The 16,225-nt window shown below is 47.6% G+C and overlaps 1 protein-coding gene across 4 annotated transcripts; it reads right to left on the reverse strand.

Moving 5' to 3' along the window:
• Nucleotides 1-204: 204 nt before the first annotated feature.
• On the reverse strand, nucleotides 205-15,039 carry LOC112546114 (uncharacterized). Of its 4 annotated transcripts, none has more exons than XM_025185617.3 (8): nucleotides 14,890-15,039; nucleotides 14,421-14,470; nucleotides 13,036-13,128; nucleotides 7,931-8,348; nucleotides 6,678-6,824; nucleotides 3,239-3,368; nucleotides 2,250-2,438; nucleotides 205-497 (listed from the first exon to the last, which is right to left on the reverse strand). In XM_025185617.3, exons 2-7 carry the CDS (start codon nucleotides 14,442-14,444, stop codon nucleotides 2,270-2,272), a joined length of 981 nt encoding a protein of 326 aa, XP_025041402.3. In that variant the 5' UTR covers nucleotides 14,445-14,470; nucleotides 14,890-15,039; the 3' UTR covers nucleotides 205-497; nucleotides 2,250-2,269. The 4 variants fall into 4 exon arrangements, with proteins under 4 accessions (XP_025041402.3, XP_025041401.3, XP_025041417.3 ...); XM_025185616.3 differs by having other exon boundaries at nucleotides 7,931-8,351; XM_025185632.3 differs by lacking the exon at nucleotides 2,250-2,438 and having other exon boundaries at nucleotides 7,931-8,351.
• Nucleotides 15,040-16,225: the final 1,186 nt, after the last annotated feature.

The raw sequence follows: 16,225 nt of genomic DNA on the forward strand, positions 1-16,225 counted from the left end.
AATGCTTTTAACGGAAAACTTTTCCGTTAAAAGCATTTGCGGAAAATCATACCAGTCTCGACGTAGCCAATGTGTTTCCTAGTTTCCAGAGGCTCAACTGTAGCTGATCTTAACATTCTAGAAGGACACCATTCAGTGACATAAGACTTTAAGAGGGAGTAGGAGTAGGTTAAATCAACACACTTTAACACTATTTACTGCTTTGAAAAATAAATTGTATTGCCAAATTTTATTTCTCAACACAACCAATTGAAGCATCCTGAATATTTCTTTAGCTAAACATACTGCACTGTACTAAAGATAATTTCTGATATACAATGAAACCAGTGTTCTAGTTTACTTTTACTAAAAATCTGTAAATAAAAAATAGATCTATGTTAATTACTTCAAAAATATTCTATGAACATAATAGTAAATGTGGAATATAAAGGGTCTTCCAGGACTCCATGGTCTTGAGCAGGTGTCATCATGGCTTGCATGTTGGATAGCTCCCAGACCTGCAGTTACAAAAAAGGAGGCATGGATAACAAATGATAAAGAAAACTAGAACCTTAGACACTAAGATGAAATCTGTTAGGGTACATCTACACTGTGGCGCTATTTCGGGATACGTCCAGTATCCTAAAATAGCTATTCCGCATCTTGACAGTACTCCCGTTATTTCGAAATATCTTTAGAAATAACAGGCACGCTATTCCAACGTCCCTGTAAACCTCATTCCACAAGGACTAAGGGGCATTTCAGAATAGAGGTTTTATTTCAAAATTTGGCGCTGTAGAGACAATGCCAAATTATGAAATAGGCTACGCAATTTGCATAGCTCAAATTGTATAGCTTATTTCAAGTTAAGGGTGCAGTGTAGATGCACCCTTATGGAAAATTACACGCTTTACTTGCTCTGGCCCCATTTGAGAGAAGCAGCTCCATTTAGGACAGCATTTAAATTGTGGTCCCAGCTTCTATAATTTTACTGCAGACAACATGCTACTTGGTGTCTTTACTGAAGTTCCAGCTCAGAGGGTATGTCTACACTACCCTCCTAGTTCGAACTAGGAGGGTAATGTAGGCATACCGCACTTGCAAATGAAGCCCGGGATTTGAATTTCCCGGGCTTCATTTGCATAAGCGGGGAGCCGCCATTTTTAAATCCCCGCTGCTTCGAACCCCGTGCAGCGCGGCTACACGGGGCTCGAACTAGGTAGCTCGGACTAGGTTCCTATTCCAAACTACCGTTACTCCTCGTGAAACGAGGTGTACCGGTAGTTCGGAATAGGCACCCTAGTCCGAACAACCTAGTTCGAGCCCCGTGTAGCCGCGCTGCACGGGGTTCGAAGCAGCGGGGATTTAAAAATGGCGGCTCCCCGCTTATGCAAATGAAGCCTGGGAAATTCAAATCCCGGGCTTCATTTGCAAGTGCGGTATGCCTACATTACCCCGCTAGTTCGAACTAGCGGGGTAGTGTAGACATACCCTTAGAGTCACATGATCACATGGGAATCACAGCTCTTTCTTATTTTTTAATATTAAGATTTTAGTCCTTGTTTGTGGAGAAAAGCTTGAAAATGTGACTCCAAAAAGCTCAAAACCAGAAGACAAACAAAAAGAACCAAAAGTTTATTTTTTTTTAAATCTCCTGATTTAGGGGAAGACTGACTTGTGAGTTTTGAAAGCTTGGGGTTGGCTGTTTAAGTGCATGCTTAGCTTTAAGCACATGCTTTGGGCCCAGTGCTTATATGTTGCCCTGACTGAAGATGGATTTACAGCACGTGCGTAAGAACTCTTCTGAATATGGGCCACCCCACTTACGTGACAAGCCCTGTTCATTTACAACAAAGTCAGGGTCAGAAGATATGGCGCAGAGAAACTAAGAACAGCTCAGAATCCACAGTAGTAGCTCTTCCTACTGACATTTGGCACCATTGGCAGGTCTTTCCCATCTCTGTGGATTTTTGCAACTCCAAATGCTCCTAAAACAGCCTCACACCTCAGATATCTTCCCTTTTGGGCATCAAAGATGAGACCTAACCCAAATTCCAGGGACAGGTTGCATGAGTAAAGAAACCAGGGCTTGGCTCTGCATCAGCTATTTCATTATCTTTCCCAGTTAGTTGGTTGAGGGGGGAGTCTCAAGTTTGGGCTTCTCTTCTCTTCTCTTTTTTTTTTTTAAATTGTCACTGTCTCAACAGTGTCAAAATGTGACCTGGCTCTAGGGATAACATTGTAACATCGTGGGTGACCCTGGCACCTACCACGGTCTGTATGGCCAGGCTCAGAAGACTGCATTCACTGGAATGGGCTGGTGAGAAGCCAGCCCATGGGACAGATGTGTGATGGGCTTTACAGCAGAGCACAGAGCTGACATGGCGCTGGGAGATGGCCAGTTCAGCTTCTGCAAGAAAATACTGTAGCTGTCCTTGTATTCTGAGACCCAGGGGCTCCTGTGGAGCACAAGAATAATGGGTAAGAAGGTAACATCAAAGCCAAGCTCTATCATATCCAAACACATGCACTAAGGCCCTGTCCTGACTTGGGATTTGCCCCAGTTTCAGCAGTGGCTGGCCAGCTACCCATGCATCGGTTCTAACCTCAAGGGCAGGGAAGGAAAAATGCAATTTCTGCCTGCCTGAAATTGGGGTAAATTCCACTGGGGTATCTGAACTGAGAATTGCAATGTTACTGCTACACCCTAGCAAATCCCCTGCTTTAGACAAGGCTTTATGGGAATTTTTAATTCTAGTAACAAGGGTCCCTGGCCATCCCATGACTCTGAAATCATATATCAAAATCAAGACGTCAGGGCGAATTGGAGTGGGAAGATGGAAATCACCTTTCAATGAGCTATGGCATGATCTGCAACTTCTCAGAGTATCTCAGAGTATTAGTGTCTGGCCTGTACAGATGAACCATACACAGCCAGCTCCAGGGCCCCAAATGCCTTTCTTAAGGGGATATTTAGTAGGATGCTCTAGTGGGGGAAACCACAGTGGAATTTAACATCCCTTCTGTCTCCTTCTATGAGATTTTTCAGGAGAGGGAGACTGAGCCTTGTGAAATCATTTTATCCTGAAGGAAAGCTTTGTTTTTATGTTGCTTGTTATTTATTACACTATGGGCAAGAAGAGAGACATTGGAGAAGTATCATGGAAATCTTACTCTATGGTTCAAAAATCGAAGATAACAAACCCCCATGTTCTTCTTCTCTCCCACCCGGTCACCCTAGTGCCCAAATCTCACTTACTCGTTAAGGGAGCCATCTTCAAAGACAATTTTAGAGAAATTCTTGTGTGCTTTGAAATGCTCTTTGTGGACTCCGGACCAGTATTTGTAATCTGTGCTGTAGGTGCTTGTTCCATCCGAACTGCAGCAATCTGTTGAAAGATCAGAGATCTCAAACAACTAAAACGTCTGTCCACTCCTCCTCTCTGAGGGTACGTCTACACTACAGTGCTAATTCAAACTACCTTAGTTCAAATTAGTTAATTCAAACTAAGCTAATTCGAACTAACGCGTCTAGAACTAAAAACTAGTTCGAATTAGCGTTTTGCTAATTCGAACTAGCATGTCCACATTAAGTGGACCCTGAACCAGGCTTTAGGATGGCCGGAAGCAGTGCCGGCAGGGCATCAGAGGAGGACTTAGAGCGTGGAGATGCTGTCTCAGGCTAGCCGAGGGCTGCGCTTAAAGGGTCCCGACCCCCACCCCGGACAGACAGTTCTCAGGGTTGCCCTGCTTGCAAAGCAGTCCTGGCTTGGAGTGCCCGGAGTGCCCACACTGGGCACATCACACCACTCGGCCATCAGCCCGGCTGCACTTGCCGCAGGCTGCCATCTGGGGAGAGGGGGCAATTGGGGGGCTGCATGAGAGCTTCCACCCCCAGAAGCCCGCAGAGCCATCCCAGTCCTCCCCATCGGGGGCTCGTGCCCCATTCCTCCCTCACCTCCTTCCACTTACCCTTCCCTAGCCCCTTTTCTTGATGTACAAAATAAAGGACAATTGTGTTCAAAAATGGAATCTGTCTTTATTGAACAAAACTGGGGGAGACTGGGAAAAGGAGGTGGGAGAGGGGAAGAGAGAGGCTGGGAGAGGGGAGGGCAACTAAAATGATCAGAGGTTGGGAACAGGTCCCATATGAAGAGAGGCTAAAGAGACTGGGACTTCTCAGCTTAGAAAAGAGGAGATGGAGGGGGGACAGGATAGAGGTCTCTAAAAGCAGGAGTTGGGTGGAGAGGGTGCATACAGAAAAGTTCTTCATTAGTTCCCATAAAGAAGGACTAGAGGACACCAAAGGAAAGGAATGGGTAGCAGGCTTCAAACTAGTAACAGAAAATTGTTCTTCACAAAGCAAAGAGTCAACCTGTGGAACTCCTTGCTGCAGGAGGCTGTGAAGGATAGAACTAGAACAGAGTTTAAAGGGAAGTGAGATCAAGTCATGGAGGCTGGGTCCATGGAGTGGTATTAGCCAGGGGGTAGGAGTGGTGTCCCTGCCCAAGGTTTGTGGAAGGCTGGAGAGGGATGGCACGAGACAAATGGCTTGGTCACTGTCTTCGGTCCATCCCCTCCAGGGTCCCTAGGGTTGGCCGCTGTCGGCAGACAGGCTACTGGGCTAGATGGACCTTTGGTCTGAACCAGGACGGCCATTGTAAGCTCAGGGCTCAGGGTCGGGGGTCTCAATGGACCCCCTTGATTTTCATGCACACCTGCTCCTGGGTGGCCAGGCTGGCAGCTCTCCTGCCCTAGCTGGCCACTTTCCTGTGCCTCGTGCGGAGATCGTAGACGAGGTCCACGATGTCTGCACTAGCCCAGGCGGGTGCCCGCCTCTTGCGGTCCCGGGCAAGCTCCCGGGAGCCGCCAGCCTGGTCCCGGGAAGAGGGGGAGGGCTGGGGGGCATCGGGTGGGTGGCTCGAGCCGTGCCAGGTGCAGGGTCTGCTGGCTGGGTGCTGGCATGCTTGCACCTGGCACGGGCACCGTAGCCAGCCCGTGCCCCTTTAAGGGGGCCGGGAGGGGGGCAGACGAGTTTCCCTGGTGTTGGCCAGAGTGGCCACCAGGGAAAGCTGGGGAGGGCTAGCCTCCCAGTAGTTCGAATTAAGGGGCTACACACCCCTTAATTCGAACTAGCTAGTTTGAACTGGGCTTAATCCTCGTAAAATGAGGTTTTCCTAGTTCGAACTAAGCGCTCTGTTAGTTCGAATTAAATTCGAACTAACGGAGCGCTAGTGTAGCGCCTATGAAAGTTAGTTCGAACTAACGGACGTTAGTTCGAACTAACTTTGTAGTGTAGACATACCCTTAGATCATTCAATCCCTCTCCAGACACGTGCAAGAGTGTTCCCAGCTGTGTAATCTATTCCTACTCTCTGTCTAATGAGTGACACACTTTCATGTGCGTGGGGATGTAGCACAGATATTGGCTGATGCAGAAAAGAGGCCCAAAAGCTGATGAAGCAGAGCAGCAGCTCAGTCCTGGTATTAGACCTGTAGTGTGATCTCCCAACAGGCAAAAGGACCAACACTGGGCAGATCCCTGCAAGTGAGAAACTTCAGCTCTGCTGCACTGACTCTTCTCCCCACCCCACTAGAAGTGCTCCTGTTCTTTTGCTGTAGGAGACTGGTTTTATAGACGGGAAGGGAATGGTCCAGAGGAATAGTCACTTTCTAGGCTGGCATCCCTTGTTCTATCCTGCAGGGTTTCTCCACCTGGGGTCATGGTATGGTTGGGAGTAGAGACATGGACTTGGGCTGTCAGCCCCTGGCGTGGGTTGTGGGGCTCAGGTGGCTTCAGCCTCCTACCTCTTCTAGTCTTAAAAGCTGTATTACAATTATTTTGTAAATCCCAAGAGGATCTCCAGTACAAAAAGGTTAAAAAACCACCCCCCACTTCCAGAATGACTGTGTTAATGCTAAATGAACATGAATGGTAAATAGCTTTAGCAATTTTTGTTTGTTGGTTTGTGCTGTAACATTTTTCAGGCAGGTACTGGACCACGCTGTCACTGGCATTAAAGCAATCTTGACAGGGTTCTAACAGGTTTTAAATGCAAAAAAAAATTGGTCCAGCTGTAATGTACTGGTTAATATTTGTGTCCTGCTGCCTCTGCTGGACAGAATCAGGGTTGTTCAAGGCATTGTGGTTTGGAGCCAGCAGCTGGAGTGCCACGAAAGAGGTCATGGAGCTCCCACCAAACCCCAGCAAATGGAAAATGGACTTCATTAGGCTCTGTACTAGGCCCATAAACTGGGCCAGAGGTCTTGTGTGAGATTCCACCCATGTGGTTCAGCAGATAGCTCATGGAATCTGTACGGCTCTGGCTAGCTGCAGAGTTCTGTCGCAACTGGGAAAAGCAAACCTTCAAGGGGCTTGGCTCCAGCCTCCTTTGACCTAACTGAACTTTGCAGCTGCAAAATTTTGCACCCACAGAAATTAATAGTGGGCCCAAATCTGAGCCATTGCCCTTCTAACTATCTGGCATGCATGTGAATGGTGGGTGTCAAATGGGAGTCCCCTTCCGTTCTGCCCGGAAATGTATCGAACGTTCCCACCCTGTTTTAGTCATTCAATCCCCATTCTTCTCCCTAGGGCCTTTTCATTGGCTTGAATGCCAAAACTGGGCCAGCAGCTCCTCTGTAAGGATGCCTCACACTCACAGGTAGACTGTTGCCAGGCAGCTAAATCAACCAACCTTCCCTAAACACAGACGACCCCAAGACCAGGCTCCTGTTCTGCTGAGCTTTTGCTTGCCTAGCTCTGCACGTCTCCCGGATAAATTGCTGATAGTTGTCCCAGGTCTGTCTTGGTCTTCGCTTGTTAGACACTGGCCCTTCCTGACCTAGGAGGGGAAAGAACACACATTGTGATATAAGGAAAGTCACCCTTGTTTTAATTACTCTCTTGCTTTGCATCCTGACAAAGTCAAGGGGTCAGATCCCCAGCTGGTATAAAATTGTCATAGCTCCATCAACTGCGGTAGAATGTCACTGAATTATACCAGCTCTGTGATGGATCACAGTTTAGGTCCTGAGGGGGGAAGAAGGGAAAAGATGAATTATGACAGAACGAGGAGCAATGGTCTCAAGTTGCGGTGGGGGGAAGGTCTAGGTTGGATATTAGGAAAAACTATTCCCCTAGGAGGGCGGTGAAGCACTGGGATGGGTTACTAGGGAGGTGGTAGAATCTCCATCCCTAGAAGTTTTGAAGTCCCAGCTTGACAAAGCCCTGGCTGGGGTAATTTAATTGGGATCGGTCCTGCTTTTAACAGGCGGTTGGACTTGACTCCTGAGGTCTCTTCCAACCCTATGGCTCTATGATGATATTATGCAAGTGGAGGTTAATGTCTGTGTGAAATGATACTGTTCACCATTTGTGTGGCTCCATGGTTTTGCTGACCTTCGGCTCAATTTCCTGCTCCACCACAGACTCCCTGTGTGACCTTGGCCAAGTCACTATGGCTCTGAGTCACCACAGTATTTAGGCTCCTGACTTCCATAGATGAAAGGAGTCTAAATAGCTTTGGGGATCTGGGATTAGGCTCTCTTTGCCTCAGTTCCTCATCTGTAAAATGGGGTTCTTAGCCCTGCCCTAGCTGACAGGGTTGTGGTGAGGATAATATGTTAAAGATTGTGAGGTGCTTAGATACTACGGTAAGGGGGCCACCCAAATCCCTTCTATAGAGCCAGCTATTCGGCAACCACTGTTCCCTCTAATCTGCTCCATCCATTTGCGGCTTAATTTTTTCATGTGCACCAAGGCACATGTGAATGTGCACCACCAGGAGAAACACAAACTTAGCTGTGCGTGCTCTGCTAATCAGCTGGGTGGCAGTGGAATCTCTCCTGAGCAACTGCACATGCACACAGCTTACAAGGAATACGGTCAGCCACTTAGTTCAGGTCTGCATTCGTAAACAAACGTTAGCTGGAGGATAGTGAGAATTACCTTCTGTTCCTGGACATTGCTCGGTGGCTTCAGGAGGCTGGAAAAATAATGGTGAAGAAGCAGCAGCTTCTCCTTGTGGCATGATGGACAGTTGTGTTCTCTCCGTTTTGTCCGCCTGTGTTGCAGCTTGCTCCGGGTGGGGATAACATTTAGAAAGGTATTGGTTAGCGTTTGGAAGGACGGTGTTAAAATACTTCCTCTGCTCTTCCTGGACCTCTCGGAATGATTCAGGACCAAATGAGCCGCCTTTGTGACCCTTTTCCAGTTTATCGTCTGAGCTAACAGGTGCTTGACTGCACAGTCCTTCGGCAATTTCTTTTCCCTGGCTGACTGGATATTCCTTACACATGACTGGAGGCCGGTACTTAGAAAGCTGTGAAAACTCCTTGGCTTTTAGTTGGGCTTCTGCTATTTTAATCTTCTGCGGAAACAAGTCACAGGTGAATGGAGGGGAGGTGGATATATTGGAAAGATGGTCTAGTGACTTCTGAACGTGAGGGTACCTGCCTACTGCCAAGTATAGAGCCTTTGGGATCAGTGTACCCAAATACATTAAAAGCAGCCGTCAGATTAGCAAAGTATTGTATGACTTGGAAAGCAGAGCCACTGGGGAACTGTACCTTAGAAAATATGCTTTAGACAAACACGAGTTATTGGCCTCAAAGGCGGTAAATTCTATGGCTTGTTTGCAGTGCAGGAAGATCCACCGATATGGGGAGGGCATAGGAGGCAACTGCCCTGGGACCTGGCGATTCTAAAGAGCTCCCAGCTCCCGGCCACCCCGTTGCTGCTACTCAATGTCCAGAGCCCTTTAAATTGCCACCAAAGGACCATGCTCCAGGCAGCTCTGAAACCTGGGGGGGGGGAATCACAGAATCATAGAACACTAGGACTGGAAGGGACTTCGAGAGGTCATCGAGTCCAGTCCCCTGCCCTCATGGCAGGACCAAGTACTGTCTAGACCATCCCTGATAGACATTTATCTATCAAGGGGTGCAGGTGCTACAGTCTGGGTAGTGCTGAGGCCAGGCTGCCCTTCACCCTGCCCCTTCTGCGTGAGGCTTTGCCCCCTTCCAGTACCACAGCACCACCTCTGCCCCTCCGCCTTGCCCAGGGGCCCAGCAAGGCTGTTAGTTCCCCCAATCATCTCGTGGTCCCTTCTGGCCTTAAAACTTTACAAACCTATTAAACTTACCGTATTGAAAAGGTATGGAAAGCCACTGATCAGCCTGCTCCTCTTCCTGCCATTTTCATTGCTACTTTTACTATAGTTATTTTGGGTGACTCTAATTGGCTTCCAGCTGGACATCAGGGTCTGTCCTCTGTGATCCAGGAACAGAATCCAGGCCTGAACCCATCAGAGACCTAACAGGACTCCATTGATAACAGCCTGTTTAGAAATAAAACCAGCCCCCCCCCTTCCTTACATTGTTATAGTGAGCCCTGGAACTCTGATTGTCAGACTGAGCCAACAGCAATCCACTTATACTGGTCAAATAAAATCAAATAATCCTCAACACCAAAAGCTTTAGCCAACAAGGAGGGATCCCCAGCTTGCCGCTTATTGACAGCTTCGGAAAAGCTTAAACTGAGCCAAAATGCCTGGAATTGTGGCTGATGGAGAGCAATGTGCCTGTTATTGACTAATATTGCCACAATTCAGGTGCAGACTGATGGAACATATTGGTAACTGAAGCATTCCCTCTTCAGAACAGAGCTACAGAATGCTGCAGTAGGCTAGTTTCCACTCTAAAATGGCAAAGTTAGAGTGGCAATGGAGTGGAGAAAAATGATACATGTATTAATGTTATTAAAAAGCCAAGCGGTGGACAGTAGAAGGGGAAGAAGTAAGTTGAATCACACCCAGGTGATTTTGCTGAAGCGAAGACCAAAAAAACCCCACAAGATGACATTCAATAAAAAGACAATTGCAAAATGCTACACTTAAAGACAAATCAAATGGAAAAATACAGAATGGGGTATAACTGGTGAGGCGGGAGTATTTCTGAAAAAGATCTGGGGTTACCATGTGTCCCACGGTGAATATAAATTAACAAGATGATGCAGCTGTGGAAAAAAAGCAAACTACATTCTGGGGTATATAATGAGTATTTATGTGAGATATGGGAGCTAACTCTCATGTTCTGCTTGACTCTGGTGTCTCTTCTTCTGGTGTATTTTGACCCATCATGGGCACCATTCTTTAAGAAAGATGTGGACAAGTTGGAGAGAGTCCAGAGAAGAGCAAAAACTAGGAATAAAGGTTTAGAAAACCCAATGTATGAGGAAAGGTTTAAAAGGAAAAAGAAATGGGGTATGTTTAGTCTGGACTCTGGAGAAAACACGACGAAGGGGAGGAACCTGATTACAGTCTTCAAATACACGAAGGCCTGTTACAGAGGACAATGATCAAGAGTTCTCTTTATGTTCACTGAAGTAGGACAAACAGTAATGGGTTACATCTGCAGCAAGGAAAATTTAGGTTAGATATTAGGAAAAACTGTCTAATGATAAGAAAATTAAGGTCAGAAGCGAGCATCCAAAGGAGTTCTGATATATAACTTCCAGTGATGGCTTTTTTTTTTAATTCAACTATTCATTTAAACTAGGAATTTTCAACAAATTTACAAATCCTTACCATGTAAACAACCAAAAAAAAAAACCCAAAAAAGCAACATGAAGTTCTCTCTTGTGTAGACATCACATAAAAATAATCCTGAGATATTTCTATTTAAACAGGGTGTTGCCATATGCTAGAGTGAGTATCATCACAACACATCGCTTCTAGAGCTTTTAATAAAGAAAGTGGCATCTCGATACACACATTTAACAGAGCTAGGCATGTCTATCAAATATTAATATTCAAAATAATTGGACAAGTGCACTGGTTTTATTGCAGGTCAATGTACTCTGCATATTGAATAAAAGGTAACCAAATAGCTAATTTGTCTGTCCTCTATTTTAATGTGGACATAACTGGTGTCTTTACTTTTCCCTAACAACAAACTCCCATATTTTTTCAACCAATCCTCTGAGGTTAAGGAATTCCCTGGCTTCTCCACACACAATATTAATTATGGCTCATTTAAACTTGACATTTCATTAAGGGACATGACTGAGTAAATCTGTTCTTTTAAAAACCGCTGGAACCTAACACCAGAAGGTGACTGTCTCTGGAGTTCTTTGAGATGGAAAGAAAATAGAATAAAACTGAGCAACCTTCTCTCTTCTCAGTCTTTGGACTTAGCACAGGAACAAGGAGTAACAGCCATTCCAGCACATGTTGAAACCCAGAGAAATGCCCCAGTTCTCAGACATTTCCTCCCTTCTAATCATCTGAGCAAGCCCATTCATATGTCAGGACATTCACCCAAAGCACACTGCCTTCTAAGGCACTTTACAGAATAAAAGCTGCAGTGTTGGCAGGGGACACAGAAAACAACACTTCTCTCTCAGTCTGAGCTGCGGAATGGATGAGCCTGGGGAGGCAGAGGGTTAAAATGAAATTAATGGGGAGCAGGTTTAAACTAATAAAAGAAAGTTCTTCACACAGCGTGTAGTCAACCTGTGGAACTCCTTGCCAGAGGAGACTGTGAAGGCTAGGACTATAATAGAGTTTAAAGAGAAGCTAGATAATTTCATGGAGGTTAGGTCCATAAAAGGCTATTAGCCAGGGGATAAAATGGTGTCCTTGGCCTCTGTCTGTCAGGGGCTGGAGAGGGATGGCAGGAGACAAATCGCTTGATCATTGTCTTCGGTCCACCCTCTCTGGGGCACGTGGTGCTGGCCACTGTCGACAGACAGGATACTGGGCTAGATGGACCTTTGGTCTGACCCAGTACAGCCATTCTTATGTTCTTATGTTCTTATGTGCTTATGTTCTAAAACCGGGATCTTGGAGGGGAAACAGCCACCTGAGGGTTGGGTAACCTACAGAACCAGTAGCCAGCTGGAGACCAGCCGGAGTTTAGCACAGGGAATGTTAATGAGCGTAAGAGAGGGCAGGAGGATGCAAGCTGGCAATGAGGGGAAAAGCGGGAGGATGCAGAACAGAGAAGCATGGAACTTAGTGTGCATCTTTGTTTAGACAACAGAAAGCATTGGTGGCCATGGCATGAGTCTTTGCTCTCACCTGCTGTCCTGCCAGCTTAACACTGCATGTCAAATCTCTCCCTGCAAGAAGGTGTCACCTCTCAGAACCACCAAGCAACAGCAACTCAGGCAATTTCTCCCTCCCACACCCCAGCCTGGACTTTATGTCAGGCACAGAGTAGATCCTGCCACTTGAGCAACTGTTAAGAACAGCCCCCTTGGGGCAGTCTCCTTTCCCAGTGCAAACAGCTGCTGTACTGAGTTGACTGTCACAGTCAATTAGCACAGGCCAGGCCAAAGGAGGCCAATCAGATTAAATAGTTCACGGGTTCACTCCTACTGCAAGACAATTTAAAAAGAAACACAAATTACTTCCCTTCAGAAATCTGCAGCAAGGAGCTGCTCCTGACCCTTTCCTCCTGCTGTAGAAGGAGGTTTTGGAAGGATTTCAACCTTGTGACATTAGCACAACAGGTCTGATCCTGACTCGCACATGGTTACACCAGTGGGGCTCGTCACAAGCTCTATCACTCAAGAGAAACTGCAGCACCCTGATTAGGGGAGTTATTTATTACCACCTCCTGGCAATTGACTATACCGGGGACTTAGGAGCACAGTGACTCACCATGGAATCAGTGTTCTTAAGTTATCCCTTTGGCACCTCTGAAAATGTCCCCCATATGGCCAGTCATGAGAAGACAATTCCTGCTGTAACAGGACACCCTTGGATAGATCAGCAGTAGCAGGAAGGAGAGACCTCTGTACTTAAAAGCATTAATTTCACTCTATTTGGCTTTGATTAGCCATCCCACCTCTGTCTGCTCAAAGTCAGTAGCTGACTCACAAACTTCTCTACACCATTCAACCACTAGAAGGGAACAGAGCCAGGCTGGGCGTGTGTGGGTTAGACTATGTGTGCGTGTGGTGTGTTGCTTAGATACGAGCCACTCTGGCTGGGCTGCCTCTGTAGATTATGAAGGACTGATGCATTAAGGTGGAATGACCCGGAGTACCTGTGAGTGATTCTCAATGGGTGGTTTGTAGTTGCTGTACGGTCTGTAGTCTGACATATACAAGCTCTTGTACATGTCCAAAGAGACAGGTGGCTGAATAGAGAGAAGAAAACACCATCGGTTACTCAGCCCAAGCATACAGCATTGTATCACCCACTCCCCCGGCTGAATTACATGCGGGAGGGTGAAGAGCTTTGGGAAGGATCAGCTGCCATTGCACAAAAGCTGCTAAACGCTTTGTCAAACCCAGTTTCAGGCAGCCACCTGAGACAGCACCTATTCTAGCATCCTGTGTGGTCAGCTGGTGATGCTGGGAGTCTCTTGGACTGATCCCAGCCTCTGTGCCAGCCTTGTGGAGCACCGCCCATCAGGCCATTGGCAATGAACTATGGAACCTCCTCCCATCTAATGTTGGGGGTTTCTTTGAAACAACTTCCCTGTTGCCACGTCAAACCTCTTCCGAGTAGGGACAAAGAAATCACCCCAGTGCAGAGGACCAGTGCCAGGCGCATGAACTGCTTAGGTCCCACGTAAGCCTTCAGAATACAATGCCAGTGCTGTACCAGTCTTGGCTGTCTGAATTTCACCCTGTGGGCAGGTCCTCAGCCAATATAAACCAAGGCAGCTCTATTGATTTCAGAGGCGCTATGCCAATCCACACCAGCTGAGGAACTGGGATGAGCTTAAAACATCCTTCATATGGGGTTTGACCGGTGTAGAGCGACCAATGAAGATGGACCTGAAACCAGAATGGCTGGAATAATTTATATGTTTGTATTGTTTGGTACCCAGTTGGAAAAGTGGCTGTCCCTAGATACCAAAGCTGGTGGGAGTGATACATCCAGCTGCAGACGACAACAGCTGTTGGCCCCAGACCAGCCCTTGACAGGATGCCAGATTTTGTAGGGACATTTTACAGGATTACATGGGGTTGTCTGCAATCTGGGGACTGGACATGATGACCCAGGAGTTACCTCGCAAGCCTACATCTTATTGGTTAATGACAGTTTTTCATTAGTAAAATAAAAAGGTGACCTTTCATTTAAAATTACCATTGACAAGCCATCAGGATCTCAGATCAGATAAAGCAAAGAGCACATGACAGTCTGTCAGTGCACACCTTGGGCCAGCACCTGCAGCCATTACTCACACAAACTTCCTGCAGGAGATTCAGGCAAGAATATATTTTATAGGCCTACTTTTGCTTTTCCCAAGATTTCAGCTATTTTCCTGGTGGCCGTACAGATGGCTGGCTTCGAAATGAAAGAAAACTAGGAATTCTGCTGCCCTTGGATGCAAGTTTTTTCTCAGGAGCTCATGGTCCACTTTCAGTGTCATGCACTGGAAAAATGCCCATGAGAAAGAGATCCCAGTATATGCTTCACCTTGGAAATGGATATTTTCTGCATCACATACACTATGGTGCGCAAAGAGCCTGGAACAAAGGAAGAGAGAGATGAGTTAGTAAAACAACAAACCAACCCACCATAGGCCCTTACTTCCTCCACTCCTGGTTACTGTACTCTGGGTCAAGGGCTCCCATGGCTTTCAGGGGAGCTGTTATTCTTGTGGGCAAGTGGGGCAGGACTGTGGCCCAATCCTAGGTATTGATTAGCATGGAATCTATTGGGCCCTTTGCCCATTAGTTCCATTAGGTGGGAGGAGACTTCCTAGTCCTTTGAGGGCGCCTGTACCTGTTCAGCTGGTACCAGGCACAACAGCCCACAGCTCTGTGGTGACACAAATAGGCCATTATGTACCAAAGGGTGCCACTAGCCACAGTAGGTGGGACTGGGGCATGTGGGTGCAGGCAGGTGTGATGTGTGTATTGGCATCTCGCTGTTATCCCCTCACCTCAGGGAAGAGTGGTCAGGAGCCTGGTGTCGGGGAGGCAGGTCTGCAGGAGAGAAGCTGCCGTGTGGCGTTGGCCCCGAGGTGCTGCCTGACTGGGCTGGTCGGTAGGAGTGGTGCTGGTGCGGTTTCCAGAGCAGGCAGGAGAACGTTCCATCCTTTGTGAGGTGCCCGGCTCCAGAACCCGGGGGCAGAGGAGGCTCTATGGAAGCTGCCTCAACTGTCCTATGGATGGGACGGTCCCCATTGATGTTAGCTGTGGGGCCCAGGGCAGTGGGAAGAGGCAGGGCGGGCCCTGGGGTACAAGTTTGCCAAGTCTCAGAGCAGCTAATGAAACCATGTGCCATGCCTGTGTTTCTCCAGCACTAAGGTTTCAAGCAAAAGTCAACGCTAAAGGCAGAAGCTGCATTTTCTGTCTTTATACTCTCTCCTTCCCCTTTTGTGTGTTTGTCTTGCCGCTGTCTAAATCATCCCCCATTGTATTTCACACAGAGCAGGATCTGACTTTCGACAACAACAGCAGCAGCAGCAGCAGCTCCAGGTCATCCCTCAACTTACCTTTTTCTGCCTTCTCTCCAACTGCCCTTCCCCACCCCACAAAAATCCATTATTACTATTTACAAGGACTGGCAAACACGGTGATTTTTCCTCAAAAAACTCTCAAGCTAATGCAAAAGGGATGTTGGAAAATAAAAAAAGTCTTATTTAACACCTTGCCTTTCAAATGCTTTTTACTATTCCCTTCTACCCCCCTTCCCAGGGCCGGATTAAGGCATGGGCTAGCCAGGCAGCTGCCCGGGGCGCCAACCTATGGGGGGCACAGTGCCCCTTACAGCTGCCATCAGGCGCTGTCTGCCTGGCTCCAGATCACGGGCTGCAGCAGCTCCCAGTGGCCACCCTGCAGTGGCCACCGGGGCAGGGGCCGCGTTAACCCCTGCAGCACCGGCCAGCAGCACCCTTCTCCCTGCAGCTGCAGGGCCCTGCATGGCCAGGCTCGGCCCGCCACGGATGTAGCCAGGCTGGGCCGGTCCGGGCACGTGTATCCTGCCACTGCCAGCTCCGCGTGCCCTCCCCCATGTGCCAGGCAGGGGGCGGGGGGGCCATGCATGCGCCCTCCCCCAACCCGGAGTGCAATTAACCTGTCTGCCTGGGGCACCGGAATGGCTCGGTCCGGCCCTGCGGCCCTTCCGTATCTGCAATACACAGTTAAAAGAATTTTTATTGGGTTTGCCATTGTACTAAGCACACTGAGGTCTCTGTACCTGTTTTAAGCTATTTAATGTTGGGCAGTTTCAGGGCCGTGTAAACAATTTAAACTTCTTGGACCCATGCTTCCAAG

This window comes from Pelodiscus sinensis, chromosome 4, assembly GCF_052426305.1.
Source record: "Pelodiscus sinensis isolate ZL-2025 chromosome 4, ASM5242630v1, whole genome shotgun sequence".
Classification (NCBI taxonomy): domain Eukaryota; kingdom Metazoa; phylum Chordata; order Testudines; family Trionychidae; genus Pelodiscus; species Pelodiscus sinensis.